The sequence below is a fragment of the Globicephala melas genome, chromosome 10 (assembly GCF_963455315.2).
Source record: "Globicephala melas chromosome 10, mGloMel1.2, whole genome shotgun sequence".
NCBI lineage: Eukaryota > Metazoa > Chordata > Mammalia > Artiodactyla > Delphinidae > Globicephala > Globicephala melas.
The window spans coordinates 19,348,707-19,362,798 of record NC_083323.1 but is presented as its reverse complement, the minus strand read 5'-3'; the positions used below and the strand labels follow the sequence as shown (position 1 = coordinate 19,362,798).

General features: G+C 35.1%; 1 protein-coding gene across 1 annotated transcript in view; it reads left to right on the top strand.

Annotated features, from left to right (window-relative positions):
• Positions 1 to 14,092, top strand: part of PARPBP (PARP1 binding protein) — an 82,742-nt gene that overhangs the window by 39,000 nt on the left and 29,650 nt on the right. Inside the window, exons 5-6 of the mRNA XM_030856240.2 lie at positions 6,162 to 6,332; positions 7,642 to 7,796. Of these exons, the coding sequence (XP_030712100.1) occupies positions 6,162 to 6,332; positions 7,642 to 7,796 (326 nt within the window). The remainder of the gene's footprint in view (positions 1 to 6,161; positions 6,333 to 7,641; positions 7,797 to 14,092) is intronic.

Genomic DNA, 14,092 nt, shown 5'->3' with positions numbered 1-14,092 from the left:
TTGTGAGTCTATTTTCCCAGGGTAATAGGCAAGGAGAGGATTTCAAGTGAACATTCTGGGAGCAACATCTAAGAATTAAAAACAAGCAGGATTCCAGAGCAGGGTGAAAGTAGTTGAGAGTGTGAGAATAAGGAGAGAATTTCATGCAAGGAATTTAATTTTGATGAAATCCAATTTATCATTTTTTTTTCTATTATGTTTTGTACTTTTGCTGTCATATCTAATAAGTCTTCCTAATCCCAAGTCATGAAGATATTCTCCTATGTTTTCTTCTGAAAGTTTTATAATTTTGTACTGTACATTTAGGTCTGTGATCTACTTTGAGTTAATTTTTATAAAAGGTGTGAGGTTTAGGTGAAGTTCATTTGTTTTGCATATGGATGACCAGTTGCTCCCACACCAATTATTGTAAAGACTGTCCTTTCTTTATTGCTTCTATTGCACCTGTATCAAAAATCAAATGGCAATATCTGTGTTCTCTTTCTGGACTCTATTCTGTTTCATTGATCTGAGTGTCTGTCCTTTTGTAAATACTATGCTTTTTTTCGTTTTGTTTTTACAATTTATATTCACTTATTAAAAGGAAACGTTTATAATCTCAAGGTTGAGAAGGATTCTTAAGACCCAGAAAGCAAAAAAAATTAAGGAAGAGATTAATGAATTTGATCATTACAAAATGTAAAAATTTCTTGACCTATTCTATTAACAGTGGTAAAATATAAGAAACAAACTGAGAGGAGATCTTTGCCAGTGCATAATATATGAGGGTTAAAATCTAGAATATAAAAAGAACTACTATGAATATGAAAAAAGCAAACAAATTACACAATAGAAAGCCATGCAGTCAGTTAACAGGAAAAGAAATAAAGATGGCCAACACATTTTTAAAAAGATTCCTAGTCTACCAGGTAATCAGAGGAAATAGGTAAAACTTTAAAAGTTTTATAACATTAAGTAGTGGCCAGGATATAGGAAAATGGGAACTCTCCTTCACTGTTGGTGGGGGTATAAATAGGTACAAGTGAAGGACACTTGGCAGTATGTATTAAAATAATAAAAAAGTACATTCTCTATAATCCCAGCAGTACTATAAAAACACTCAACATATATACAGGGAGATCAGTATCAGAATATACATGCAGCAATGCTTATAATAAAATTTGGAGGAATCTAAATGACCCTCATTAGGGGAATGACTAAATTGTAATATTTTTATATTAGAATGCTATATATTACTGTTTATAAGGAGACAGGTTAAGTTTCTCTTTATGGGCCTGAAAACTTCCTGACACTCATTATATAAGCAACATTTTTTCCTTCTTTCACAGAAGAAAGGTAGAATTAAATTGTAACATTGGCAGTTTACAGCAAGATTTGTGTGCTGTTTTCAAGAAAATGGATACTCCTGTGAGAAGTCTTTGTTCATAAAAACATGTTTTTCTGTTGTTTAATGTATCTATTGGGTTGGCCAAAAAGTTCGTTCGAGTTTGTCCGTAAGATGGTACAGAAAAACATGAACAAACTTTCTGGCCAACCCAATATTAGAAAATAAGAGGGAAGCACCCCTAGTGCCTCAAAGGAAATAAGAAAATTAAGACTGAATATCACCTGGGTTCCAAGTTTCTTCCATGGGAAGGAAATCAATACTGTGCTATCTTGACTATTGTAATTGTAAAGTAATTTTTAAGATCATTTTTCAGGACATATAATATGTTGTTTCATTTTCTTTTGGCTTACATGCTTAATTTTTGATGTTCTATTAACCTTACTATTGTTCCTGTGTATGTAATGTGTCATTTTGCTCTGGCTGCTCTTAAGATTTTTTATCTTTGGATGTCAGAGTTTAAGTGTAAAGGAGTGCTTTTCTTTGTGTTTTCCTACTTGAGTAACTCTTGGATCTATAAATTGATGTTTTCCACCAAATTTGGGATACTTTTTGCCATAATTTCAGCAAATATTTTTTCTGTTTTTTTCACTCCTCTGCAGGGATTTCAATTACATATATGTCGGACTTGTTTAATTTGACCTGCAGATCTCTTTGGTTCCTTCTTTTTTTTCTCTTTTGTTTTTCAGATTTGGTAATTTCTATTTCTATATCTATATGTGCATTGATAGTTTCTTTCACTTTCTTCAAGTTGCTGTTGAGCACACCAAGCAAATTTTGTTTCAGTTATTGTACTTTTTATCTCTAGAATTTTCTCTTTATAGTGTCCACTTTTCAGTTCTCATTCCTCTATTAAGTCACTGATAACATAGTTTCCTTTAATTCATTGAACACATTTTAGTTTAGTTCTTTGACTATATTTAGAGCAGATGCTTTGATAGTCTGTCTGATAAATCTAACATGTAGGTCCACTTGGTGACATTTTCTATTGACTGCTTTTTATCCTAAGAAGGGGTTACAGTCCCTTTTCTTTGGCTGTCTAGTAATTTTTGGATGAAACCCAGACATTTCAGGTAATATTTTATAGCAACTCCAGTTTTTTCTCATGTTCTTCTGAGGAACATTGGTTTTTATTTCTAGTAGGCAGGTAACTTGCCTAGATTCCAACTTCATAGTTTGTTTCCTTGGTGGTATGCATTGGATATCTGTTCTTATAGTTTCCCTTTGCTGATTTTTTTAGCTTGGCTTTTGTAAGCCTTCCCTCTGCCTGCCAAATTTGGCAGTCAGCCAAGCATTTGGGGGAGATATGGAGCTTATTTCTGTGGATTCCTTTTTCCTAGGGATTTTCATGAATTTTCCAGTTGTTCTGACAGGTTTTGGCTTTGTATACTTAACATTTCAAGCCTGTTCAGCTTCAGTTTTCTGCCACTTAAGCTATACACAGTTGTAGAGTGCACTCAATTTAGCAAACCTTCAGACGCATAGCTCCGGTTCTTTATAGCTCAATCTTTCTAATATATTTCTTTCTGTTTTCTGTCTGTGTTTTTGATGGACCCCCTGGAATCTTCCCCATGCTTGCATAGTTTTGCTGTCAGCTAGGGGTTTTGGATATTTATGCTCTCAATTGTTTCTAGGAATTCCTCCTTTAAATTTCTAGCTGTTTTCCCAGCTCTGAATTCTAATCTCTGGCACCTTTAGTCACTTCTATAGTCATGAAACTTGGGCCAGTAAACCACAAACTTAATTCATACCTTCTTATTGCAGTTCTTTTAAAACTAAATGTTCCTCCAGCCTCTATTTTTTGGACACTTACCAGTGTCTTTAAATACTATTTAAAATTTTTTATTTAATATTTAATGTTTGTTATTTAAGGGGTTCTCATGATAAGTTGCATCCCCTCCTTTACTGGAAGTTGTAGGGACTTGAATAAGCACAAACTTGCAATTCTTACCTTCCTTGTTGCAGTTCTTCTAACATTAAATTCTCCTCCAGCTTGTGTCTGCGTTTTGGATGCTTTCCAGTGTCTTTACATAGTTATGTTTTAAAAATTTTACCTAATATTTTGTAGTGGTTACCTGTGGGAGTTCACAGTATCACTTCTGTAATACTAGAAGTTGCAAGGCTTTGAAAAGCTATAGTTAGCTAATTTTAAGAAAAAGATCATTGAATACCCTGGTTTATCACTTGACTGTGAAGGACAAGTGCCGTATATATGAAAGAACTGTTGCCCCTATCAAGTTCTCACAAATGTTACTTATCTTGTGTTTGAACAGTCTATAGCTCTGTTTTAGGCCAGTTAATGTCAACGTCAACTACTTGCTATTATTTGCTAACATTTGGTTGAATCTCTTTATTTTAATTCTTAGTTGGTTATTTGGTATTGTGAAAGTCAGGATCTAGTAATTCTTCAGAAATTTAACAATTTAACTTCAGCCCTTATATCTTGCCCTGTAAAGAGACATGGGTATGGGACCAAATAGTGGCAGTTGGCCCATTCCCTACGCTTCAGGGAGCTTCATTGTTAGTGATTATTTAGTGGCAAATGTATGTAGGGAAATGAGATCAGGTCTCATCAGAAATGCAGCTGTATCTTTTATATCATTTTCTAAGAGACATTTTCCAACAATTGTGATAGCTGTTATTTACTTATAGATTCTCATTGATGGCAAGTTGGTTTCACGAGCCAGGATATGTTCATTGTTCAACCCAAACTTTTGGTTTATATGGCAATTCTCTTTTCCCAAAGAGCTGAGTGAGATACTGTCATTGAATGATCATAAGTATTTTTGCTGTGTATTAAAAAAAGATTGTTGGAATGGGAGAAAATATTTGCAAATGATACGACAGGCAAGAGCTTAATCTCCAAAATATATAAACAGCTCATACAACTCAACAACAAAAAAATAAACAACCCAATCGAAAAATGGGCAGAAGAGCTTACTAGACATTTCTCCAAAGAAGATCTACAGATGGCCAGTAGTTACTTGAAAAGATGCCCAACATCACTAAATTATTAGAGAAACGCAAATCAAAACTACAATGAGGTATGAACTCATACCAGTCAGAATGGCCATCATCAAAAAATCTACAAACAATAAATGCTGGAGAGGGTGTGGAAAAAAGGCCCTCTGGCACTGTTGGTGGGAATGTAAATTGATACAGCCACTATGGAGAACAGTATGGAGGTTCCTTAAAAAACTAAAAACAGAACTACCATATGACCCAGCAATCCCACTACTAGGCATATACCCTGAGAAAACCATAATTCAAAAAGAGTCGTGTACCACAGTGTTCATTGCAGCTCTATTTACAATAGCCAGGACATGGAAGCAACCTAAGTGTCCATCGACAGATGAATGGATAAAGAAGAAGTGACACATATATACAATGGAATATCACTCAGCCATAAAAAGAAACGAAATTGAGTTATTTGTAGTGAGGTGGATGGACCTAGAGTCTGTCATACAGAGTGAAGTAAGTCAGAAAGAGAAAAACAAATACCATATGCTAACACATATATATGGAATCTAAAAAAAAAAACGTTCTGAAGAACCTAGGGGCAGGACAGGAATAAAGACGCAGACCTACCAGAGAATGGACTTGAGGACATGGGGAGGGGGAAGGGTAAGCTGGGACGAAGTGAGAGAGTGGCATGGACTTATATATACTACCAAATGTAAAATCGATAGCTAGTGGGAAGCAGCTGCATAGCACAGGGAGATCAGGTCTGTGCTTTGTGACCATCTAGAGGGGTGGGATAAGGAGGGTGGGAGGGAGGAAGATGCAAGAGAGAAGAGATATGGGGATATATGTATAGCTGATTCACCTTGTTATAAAGCAGAAACTAACACACCATTGTAAAGCAATTATACTCCAATAAAGATGTTAAAAAGAAAACAACTCCAATGAGGTACCACCTCACACTGTTCAGAATGGGCATCATTAAAAAGTCTACAAATAACAAATGCTGGAGAGGGTGTGGAGAAAAGGGAACCCTACAACACTGTTGGTGGGAATGTAAGTTGGTACAGCCCCTATGGAAAACAGTATGGAGGCTCCTCAGAAAGCTGAAAATAGAGTTACCATATGATCCAGCAATCCCACTCCTGGGAATATACCTGGTCAAAACTATAGTTCAGAAAGATACATGCGCCCCTATATTCATAGAAGCACTGTTCACAATAGCCAAAATATGGAAACAACCTAAATGTCCATTGACAGGTGAATGGATAAAGATGTGGTATATGTATACGATAGAATACTACTCAACCATAAAAAATAATGAAATAATGCCATTTGCAGCAACATGGATGCAACTAGAGATTATCATACTAAGTGAAGTAAGTCAGAAAGAGAAAGACAAATACCATATTATATCACTTATATGTGAAATCTAAAATATGGCACAAATAAGTTTATCTACAAAACAAAAACCGACTCATAGATATAGAGAACAGACTTGTGGTTGCCAAGGGTTGGGGGGGGAGAGGGATGGACTGGGAGTTTGGGGTTGGTAGATGCAAACTATTACATTTAGAATCGATAAACAACAAGGTCCTACTGTATAGCATGGGGAACTATATTCAATATCCTGTGATAAACCATAATGGAAAAGAATATGAAAGAATGTTTATGTGTGTATAACTGAGTCACTTTGCTGCACAGCAGAGATTGGCACAGCATTGTAAATCACTTATACTTCAATAAAAAATAAATAAATAAAAAGATTATTTATGAATTTAGAAATCTTCAATAAAGAAAATATTTTATTGTACAGATACAGTTACTAGCAAAGAAAATTATCTACTCATATTTAAACCTGCTGGTGAATTCAAAGAACGACTTGGCTCTGGCGCATATTCTCAATATTCCTGATAGAGGACTTGGAAGAGAAGCCTTCACTGATTTGAAACATGCTGCTCGAGAGAAACAGATGTCTATCTTTTTGGTATGGACATGTTACCTTTTCAATATTTATTTTAAAGACTCTCTGAACAGTGGATCCATGTACCTTAATATAGAATTCTTTTAACTATGACAGAGCAACTTTTAAATTGTGAATATGTGTTCTATGTCATGTATTTGAAAATCCATGGTAGTTTTGTTTTTTACTGTATATTTTACTATATATATAGTTCATAAGGGAGAATTTCTCTAAAGCTGTGTTTCCCTACATGTGTTCTGCGGAGTGCTAACCCTGTTAGATTCTCCTTGAATAAATTATTTCCAGAGGCAAAAGTGCCTGTTCAATGCTCTTTGAATAAATGTTTCCAAGGGCAAAAAGTTGGAAATCGTGTATACTCTTACTGGATATATGTAATGCATGTATACTTCTTCCAAGAAGTCCTACCATAAAGAAACCTGCTTAAGTTAACCTTGTTATTTAACCTGTCATTTCCTAAGTTATTTAACCATGGAACTTTCCCCAGATTATTTAAATTTCATAGATTTTTCCTTTCTTAGGATATGCTTTGGAAAATACAGCTTTAGAACATTTTGCCTTTGATGGAGATGGCCTAATGTATAGCCATCATATTATATATATGTATTTTTATCATTGTAAAGGCAAGACCTTTTGAACTACACATGATCAAATGATCCAAAAATGTGCAAGCTAGATGGGGCTTAGTGATTATCTAGTCTAAACCTTTATTTTACAAATAAAGAAGCTAAGGCTTGGAAGAGTTGAATTAATTGTTCAACTTTGAATAAATCAACACAATTGACACAGAAAAATCCCTTTGTTCCATATAACAATTCCAGTAGCCAGTAGTCAGTCTATTTAAGAATATATTTATTTTTTATAGAATACCACTGTCTAATTCTTTATAGACAGTGATATACTCTTTTTTTATGGCCATGCTGTGCAGCTTGCGGGATCGTAGTACCCCGATCAGGGATCGAACCGGAGCCCCCTGCAGTGGAAGTGCAGAGTCCTGACTACTGGACCACCAGGGAATTCCCAACAATGATATACTCTTATGAACATATTCTTATGCCCTTAATTTGTCTCTAACTTGGCTCCTCAGTCTCAGTCTCCACCTGTGTTGCCATCACCCTTGCTGGCATGAATTCTACATAACAGTTGTTTCTTTGATTATTTGCTTCTGAATGAAAATGTGGCATGAGTTATAAAAAGTGATTCTCTTTACCTGTGTACCTAGAAATATGTAAATGTGCCTAGCTTCATAAAATAAGGTGTAGTTTTAACTTACTAAATCATTAAACATAACCAAATTATTTGTTTTAATTCATAGGTGGCTACATCATTTATTAGAACAATAGAGCTTGGAGGGAAAGGATATGCACCATCACCATCTGATCCTTTAAGGACACATATAAAAGGATTGTCTAATTTTATTAATTTCATTGACAAATTAGATGAAATTCTTGGAGAAATACCAAATCCAAGGTATGACAAATGGGTGTTATTAGTCTGTCTTTAAAACTTCACAGAATCAGAGGTAGATTAAAAATTAAGAGCTATTGAAATGACCAAACATCAGACTAAGCTAGGAAGAAGAAACAAAATATCTATATGAGGGAGGGATAAATTAGGAGTTTGGGGTTAGCAGATACAAACTACTATATATACAGTAGGTAAACAACAATGTCCTACTATATAGCACAGGGAACTATATTCAATATCCTGTGATAAACTATAATAGGAAAGAATCACTTTTACTGTACACCAGAAATTAACATGACATTGTTAATCAACTATACTTCAATTAATAAAATATCTAGATTAATAAATTATAATCACATGACCTTTCCCCCTAAATTTCTGCTTATTTGTCATTCTAAAATTTTTGCCAAAGTCAAATGGCATGTTCAAATTAAATTTGACTAGAGAAGAGGGCTTACCATTCATTTTTTTTCTGGAAGAAATAAATTTTTGAGGATTGGAAATGACTGAATAGATAATTTCTTTAAACTTTTTATTTAGCAATAAAGGAAACTCATACCAAGAATGAGTCAGGAAATTGATAAAATATGATGAATTTTATATTCCGTTTTCTGCTAGGTATTTTTCATTTTCTTTTTGTTTTTTACATCTTTATTGGAGTATAATTGCTTTACAATGGTGTGTTAGTTTCTGCTTTATAACAAAGTGAATCAGTTATACATACACATATGTTCCCATATCTCTTCCCTCTTGCATCTCCCTCCCTCCGACCCTCCCTATCCCACCCCTCCAGGCAGTCACAAAGCACCAAGCTGATCTCCCTGTGCTATGCGGCTGCTTCCCACTAGCTATCTACCTTACATTTGGTAGTGTATATATGTCCATGCCTCTCTCGCTTTGTCACAGCTTACCCTTCCCCCTCCCTGTATCCTCAAGTCCATTCTCTAGCAGGTCTCTGTCTTTATTCCTGTCTTACCCCTAGGTTCTTCATGACATTTTTTTTTCTTAGATTCCATATATATGTGTTAGCATACGGTATTTGTCTTTCTTTCTGACTTACTTCACTCTGTATGACAGACTCTAGGTCTATCCACCTCATTACAAATAGCTCAATTTCGTTTCTTTTTATGGCGGAGTAATATTCCATTGTATATATGTGCCACATCTTCTTTATCCATTTATCCGATGATGGGCACTTAGGTTGTTTCCATCTCCGGACGATTGTAAATAGAGCTGCAGTGAACAATTTGGTACACGACTCTTTTTGAATTATGGTTTTCTCAGGGTATATGCCCAGTAGTGGGATTGCTGGGTCATATGGTATTTCTATTTGTAGTTTTTTAAAGAACCTCCATACTGTTCTCCACAGTGGCTGTATCAATTTACATTCCCACCAACAGTGCCAGAGGGTTCCCTTTTTTCCACACCCTTTCCAGCATTTATTGTTTCTAGATTTTTTGATGATGGCCATTCTGACTGGTGTGAGATGATATCTCATTGTAGTTTTGATTTGCATTTCTCTAATGATTAATGATGTTGAGCATTCTTTCATGTGTTTGTTGACAGTCTGTATATCTTCTTTGGAGAAATGTCTATTTAGGTCTTCTGCCCATTTTTGGATTGGGTTGTTTGTTTTTTTGTTATTGAGCTGCATGAGCTGCTTATAAATTTTGGAGATTAATCCTTTGTAGTTGCTTCATTTGCAAATATTTTCTCCCATTCTGAGGGTTTTCTTTTGGTCTTGTTTATGGTTTCCTTTCCTGTGCAAAAGCTTTGAAGTTTCATTAGGTCCCCTTTGTTTATTTTTGTTTTAATTCCATTTCTCTAGGAGGTGGGTCAAAAAGAATCTTGCTGTGATTTATGTCATAGAGTGTTCTACCTATGTTTTCCTCTAAGAGTTTGATAGTTTCTGGCCTTACATTTAGGTCTTTAATCCATTTTGAGCTTATTTTTGTGTATGGTGTTAGGGAGTGATCTAATCTCATACTTTTACATGTAGCTGTCCAGTTTTCCCAGCACCACTTATTGAAGAGGCTGTCCTTTCTCCACTGTACATTCCTGCCTCCTTTATCAAAGATAAGGTGATATATGTGCGTGGGTTTATCTCTGGGCTTTCTATCCTGTTCCATTGATCTGTCTTTCTGTTTTTGTGCCAGTACCATACTGTCTTGATTACTGTAGCTTTGTAGTATAGTCTGAAGTCAGGGAGCCTGATTCCTCCAGTTCCATTTTTCGTTCTCAAGATTGCTTTGGATATTCGGGGTCTTTTGTGTTTCCATACAAATTGTGGAATTTTTGTTCTAGTTCTGTGAAAAATACCAGTGGTAGTTTGATAGGGATTGCATTGAATCTGTAGATTGCTTTGGGTAGTAGAGTCATTTTCACAATGTTGATTCTTCCAATCCAAGAACATGGTTTATCTCTCCATCTATTTGTATCATGTTTAATTTTTTTCATCAGTATCTTATAATTTTCTACATACAGGTCTTTTGTCTCCATAGGTAGGTTTATTCCTAGATAGTTTATTCTTTTTGTTGCAGTGGTAAATGGGAGTGTTTTCTTGATTTCACTTTCAGATTTTTCATCCTTAGTGTATAGGAATGCCAGAGATTTCTGTGCATTAATTTTGTATCCTGCTACTTTACCAAATTCATTGATTAGCTCTAGTAGTATTCTGGTAGCATCTTTAGGATTCTCTATGTATAGTATCATGTCATCTGCAAACAGTGACAGCTTTACTTCTTCTTTTCTGATTTGGATTCCTTTTATTTCCTTTTCTTCTCTGATTGCTGTGGCTAAAACTTCCAAAACTATGTTGAATAAGAGTGGGGAGAGTGGGCAACCTTGTCTTGTTCCTGATCTTAGTGGAAATGGTTTCAGTTTTTCACCATTGAGGATGTTGCCTGTCGGTTTGTCATATATGGCCTTTATTATGTTGAGGAAAGTTCCCTCTATGCCTACTTTCTGCAGGGTTTTATCATAAATGGGTGAATTTTGTCAAAAGCTTTCTCTGCATCTATTGAGATGATCATAAGGTTTTTCTCCTTCAATTTGTTAATGTGGTTTATCACATTGATTGATTTGTGTATATTGAAGAATCCTTGCATTCCTGGAGTAAACCCCACTTGATCATGGTGTATGATCCTTTTAATGTGCTGTTGGATTCTGTTTGCTAGTATTTTGTTGAGGATTTTTGCATCTATGTTCATCAGTGATATTGGCCTGTAGTTTTCTTTCTTTGTGACATCCTTGTCTGGTTTTGATATCAAGGTGATGGTGGCCTCGTAGGATGAGTTTGGGAGTGTTCCTCCCTCTGCTATGTTTTGGAAGACTTTGAGAAGGATAGGTGTTAGCTCTTCTGTAAATGTTGGATAGAATTTGCCTGTGAAGCCATCTGGTCCTGGGCTTTTCTTTGTTGGAAGATTTTTAATCACAGTTTCAATTTCAGTGCTTGTGATTGGTCTGTTCATATTTTCTATTTCTTCCTGATTCAGTCTTGGCAGGTTGTGCATTTCTAAGAATTTGTCCATTTCTTCCAGGTTGTCCATTTTATTGGCATAGAGTTGCTTGTAGTAATCTCTCATTTTCTTTTGTATTTCTGCAGTGTCAGTTGTTACTTCTTTTTCATTTCTAATTCTATTGATTTGAGTCTTCTCCCTTTTTTTCTTGATGAGTCTGGCTAATGGTTTATCAATTTTGTTTGTCTTCTCAAAGAACCAGCTTTTAGTTTTATTGATCTTTGCTATCGTTTCCTTCATTTCTTTTTCATTTATTTCTGATCTGATTTTTATGATTTCTTTCCTTCTTCTAACTTTGGGGTTTTTTTGTTCTTCTTTCTCTAATTGCTTTAGGTGCAAGGTTAGGTTGTTTATTCGAGATTTTCTTGTTTCTTAAGGTAGGATTGTATTGCTGTAAACTTCCCTCTTAGAATTGCTTTTGCTGCATCCCAGAGATTTTGGGTTGTCGTGTCTCCATTGTCATTTGTTTCTAGGTATTTTTTTATTTCCTCTTTGATTTCTTCAGTTATCACTTCGTTATTAAGTAGTGTATTGTTTATCCTCCATGTGTTTGTATTTTTTACAGATCTTTTCCTGTAATTGATATCTAGTCTCATAGCGTTGTGGTTGGAAAAGATACTTGATACAATTTCAATTTTCTTAAATTTACCAAGACTTGATTTGTGACCCAAGATATGATCTATCCTGGAGAATGTTCCATGAGCACTTGAGAAAAATGTGTATTCTCTTGTTTTTGGATGGAATCCTATAAATATCACTTAAGTCCATCTTGTTTAATGTATCATTTAAAGCTGGTGTTTCCTTATTTATTTTCATTTTGGATGATCTGTCCATTGGTGAGAGTGGGTGTTAAAGTCCCCTGCTATGAATGTGTTACTGTCGATTTCCCCTTTTATGGCTGTTAGTATTTGCCTTATGTATTGAGGTGCTCCTATGTTGGGTGCATAAATATTTACAATTGTTATATCTTCTTCTTGGATTGATTCCTTGATTATTATGTAGTATCCTTCTATGTCTCTTGTAATAGTCTTTATTTTAAAGTCCATTTTGTCTGATATGAGAATTGCTACTGCAGCTTTCTTTTGGTTTCCGTTTGCATGAAATATCTGATTCCATCCCCTTTCAGTCTGCATGTGTCCCTAGGTCTGAAGTGGGTCTCTTGTAGACAGCAAATATATGGGTCTTGTTTTTGTATCCATTCAGCCAATCTGTGTCTTTTGGTGGGAGCATTTAGTCCATTTACATTTAAGGTAATTACCGATATGTATGTTCCTATTCCCATTTTCTTAATTGTTTTGGGTTCATTATTGTAGGTCTTTTCCTTCTCTTGTGTTTCTTGCCTAGAGAAGGTCCTTTAGCATTTGTTGTAAAGCTGGTTTGGTGGTGCTGAACTCTCTCAGCTTTTGCTTGTCTGTAAAGGTTTTAATTTCTCCATCAAATCTGAATGAGATTCTTGCTGGGTAGAGGAATCTTGGTTGCAGGTTTTTCTCCTTCATCACTTCAAATGTCCTGCCAGTCCCTTCTGGCTTGCAGAGTTTTTGCTGAAAGATCAGCTGTTAACCTTATGGGGATTCCCTTGTGTGTTATTTGTTGTTTTTCCCCTACTGCTTTTAATATGTTTTCTTTGTATTTAATTTTTGACAGTTTTATTAATATGTGTCTTGGCGTATTTCTCTTTGGATTTATCCTGTATGGGACTCTCTGTGCTTCCTGGACTTGATTATCTATTTCCTTTCCCATATTAAGGAAGTTTTCAACTCTAGTCTCTTCAAATATTTTCTCAGTCCCTTTCTTTTTCTCTTCTTCTTCTGGAACCCCTATAATTTGAATGTTGGTGCGTTTAATGTTGTCCCAGAGGTCTCTGAGACTGTCGTCAGTTCTTTTCATTCTTTTTTTCTTTATTCTGCTCTGCAGTAGTTATTTCCACTATTTTAACTTCCAGGTCACTTATCCGTTCTTCTGCCTCAGTTATTCTACTATTGATCCCGTCTAGAGTATTTTTAATTTCATTTATTGTGTTGTTCATCGTTGTTTGTTTCATCTTTAGTTTTTCTAGGTCCTTGTTAAATGTTTCTTGCATTTTGTCTATTCTATTTCCAAGATTTTGGATCATCTTTACTATCATTATTCTGAATTCTTTTTCAGGTAGACTGCCTATTTCCTCTTCATTTGTTAGGTCTGGTGGGTTTTTATCTTGCTCCTTCATCTGCTGTGTTTGTCTGTCTTCTTATTTTCCTTACCTTACTGTGTTTGGAGTCTCCTTTTTGCAGGCTGTAGGTTCGTAGTTCCCATTGTGTTTGGTGTCTGTCATTTTCTTATACATAAATTTTTGATTTGTTTTTAAATGATACTGGAATTAAGAGGTGTTTTTAATCAGATAGACTCTTATTTATAATATTGGTATATTTTATGGTGAGTTAATTTTAGATTAATTTGTGGGGGGCAGAAATGGGTTGTATATGGTAGCAATCATGAGAGATCATTGTCAGTTTGATGGGTATGCCATAGCATAGTACTAATAAAAATAGCTGGTATTTATTGAACACTTACTATGTATCAGACATTACACTGAACTCTTTATGGGGATTATCATTTGATCATTAAAAAAAACCTTACATTGTAGTTGCTAGATAAATACTCAGTTTAGAGAGGAAGAAACTGAAGCACTGGTGTAACTTACCTTAGTCACATTGTTATTAAGAGGCAGAGTTGGGATCTGAATTCACTTCTGACCCAGGGACCCATTCTCTTAATCGCTATATTTTATTCTATGAAACGTGT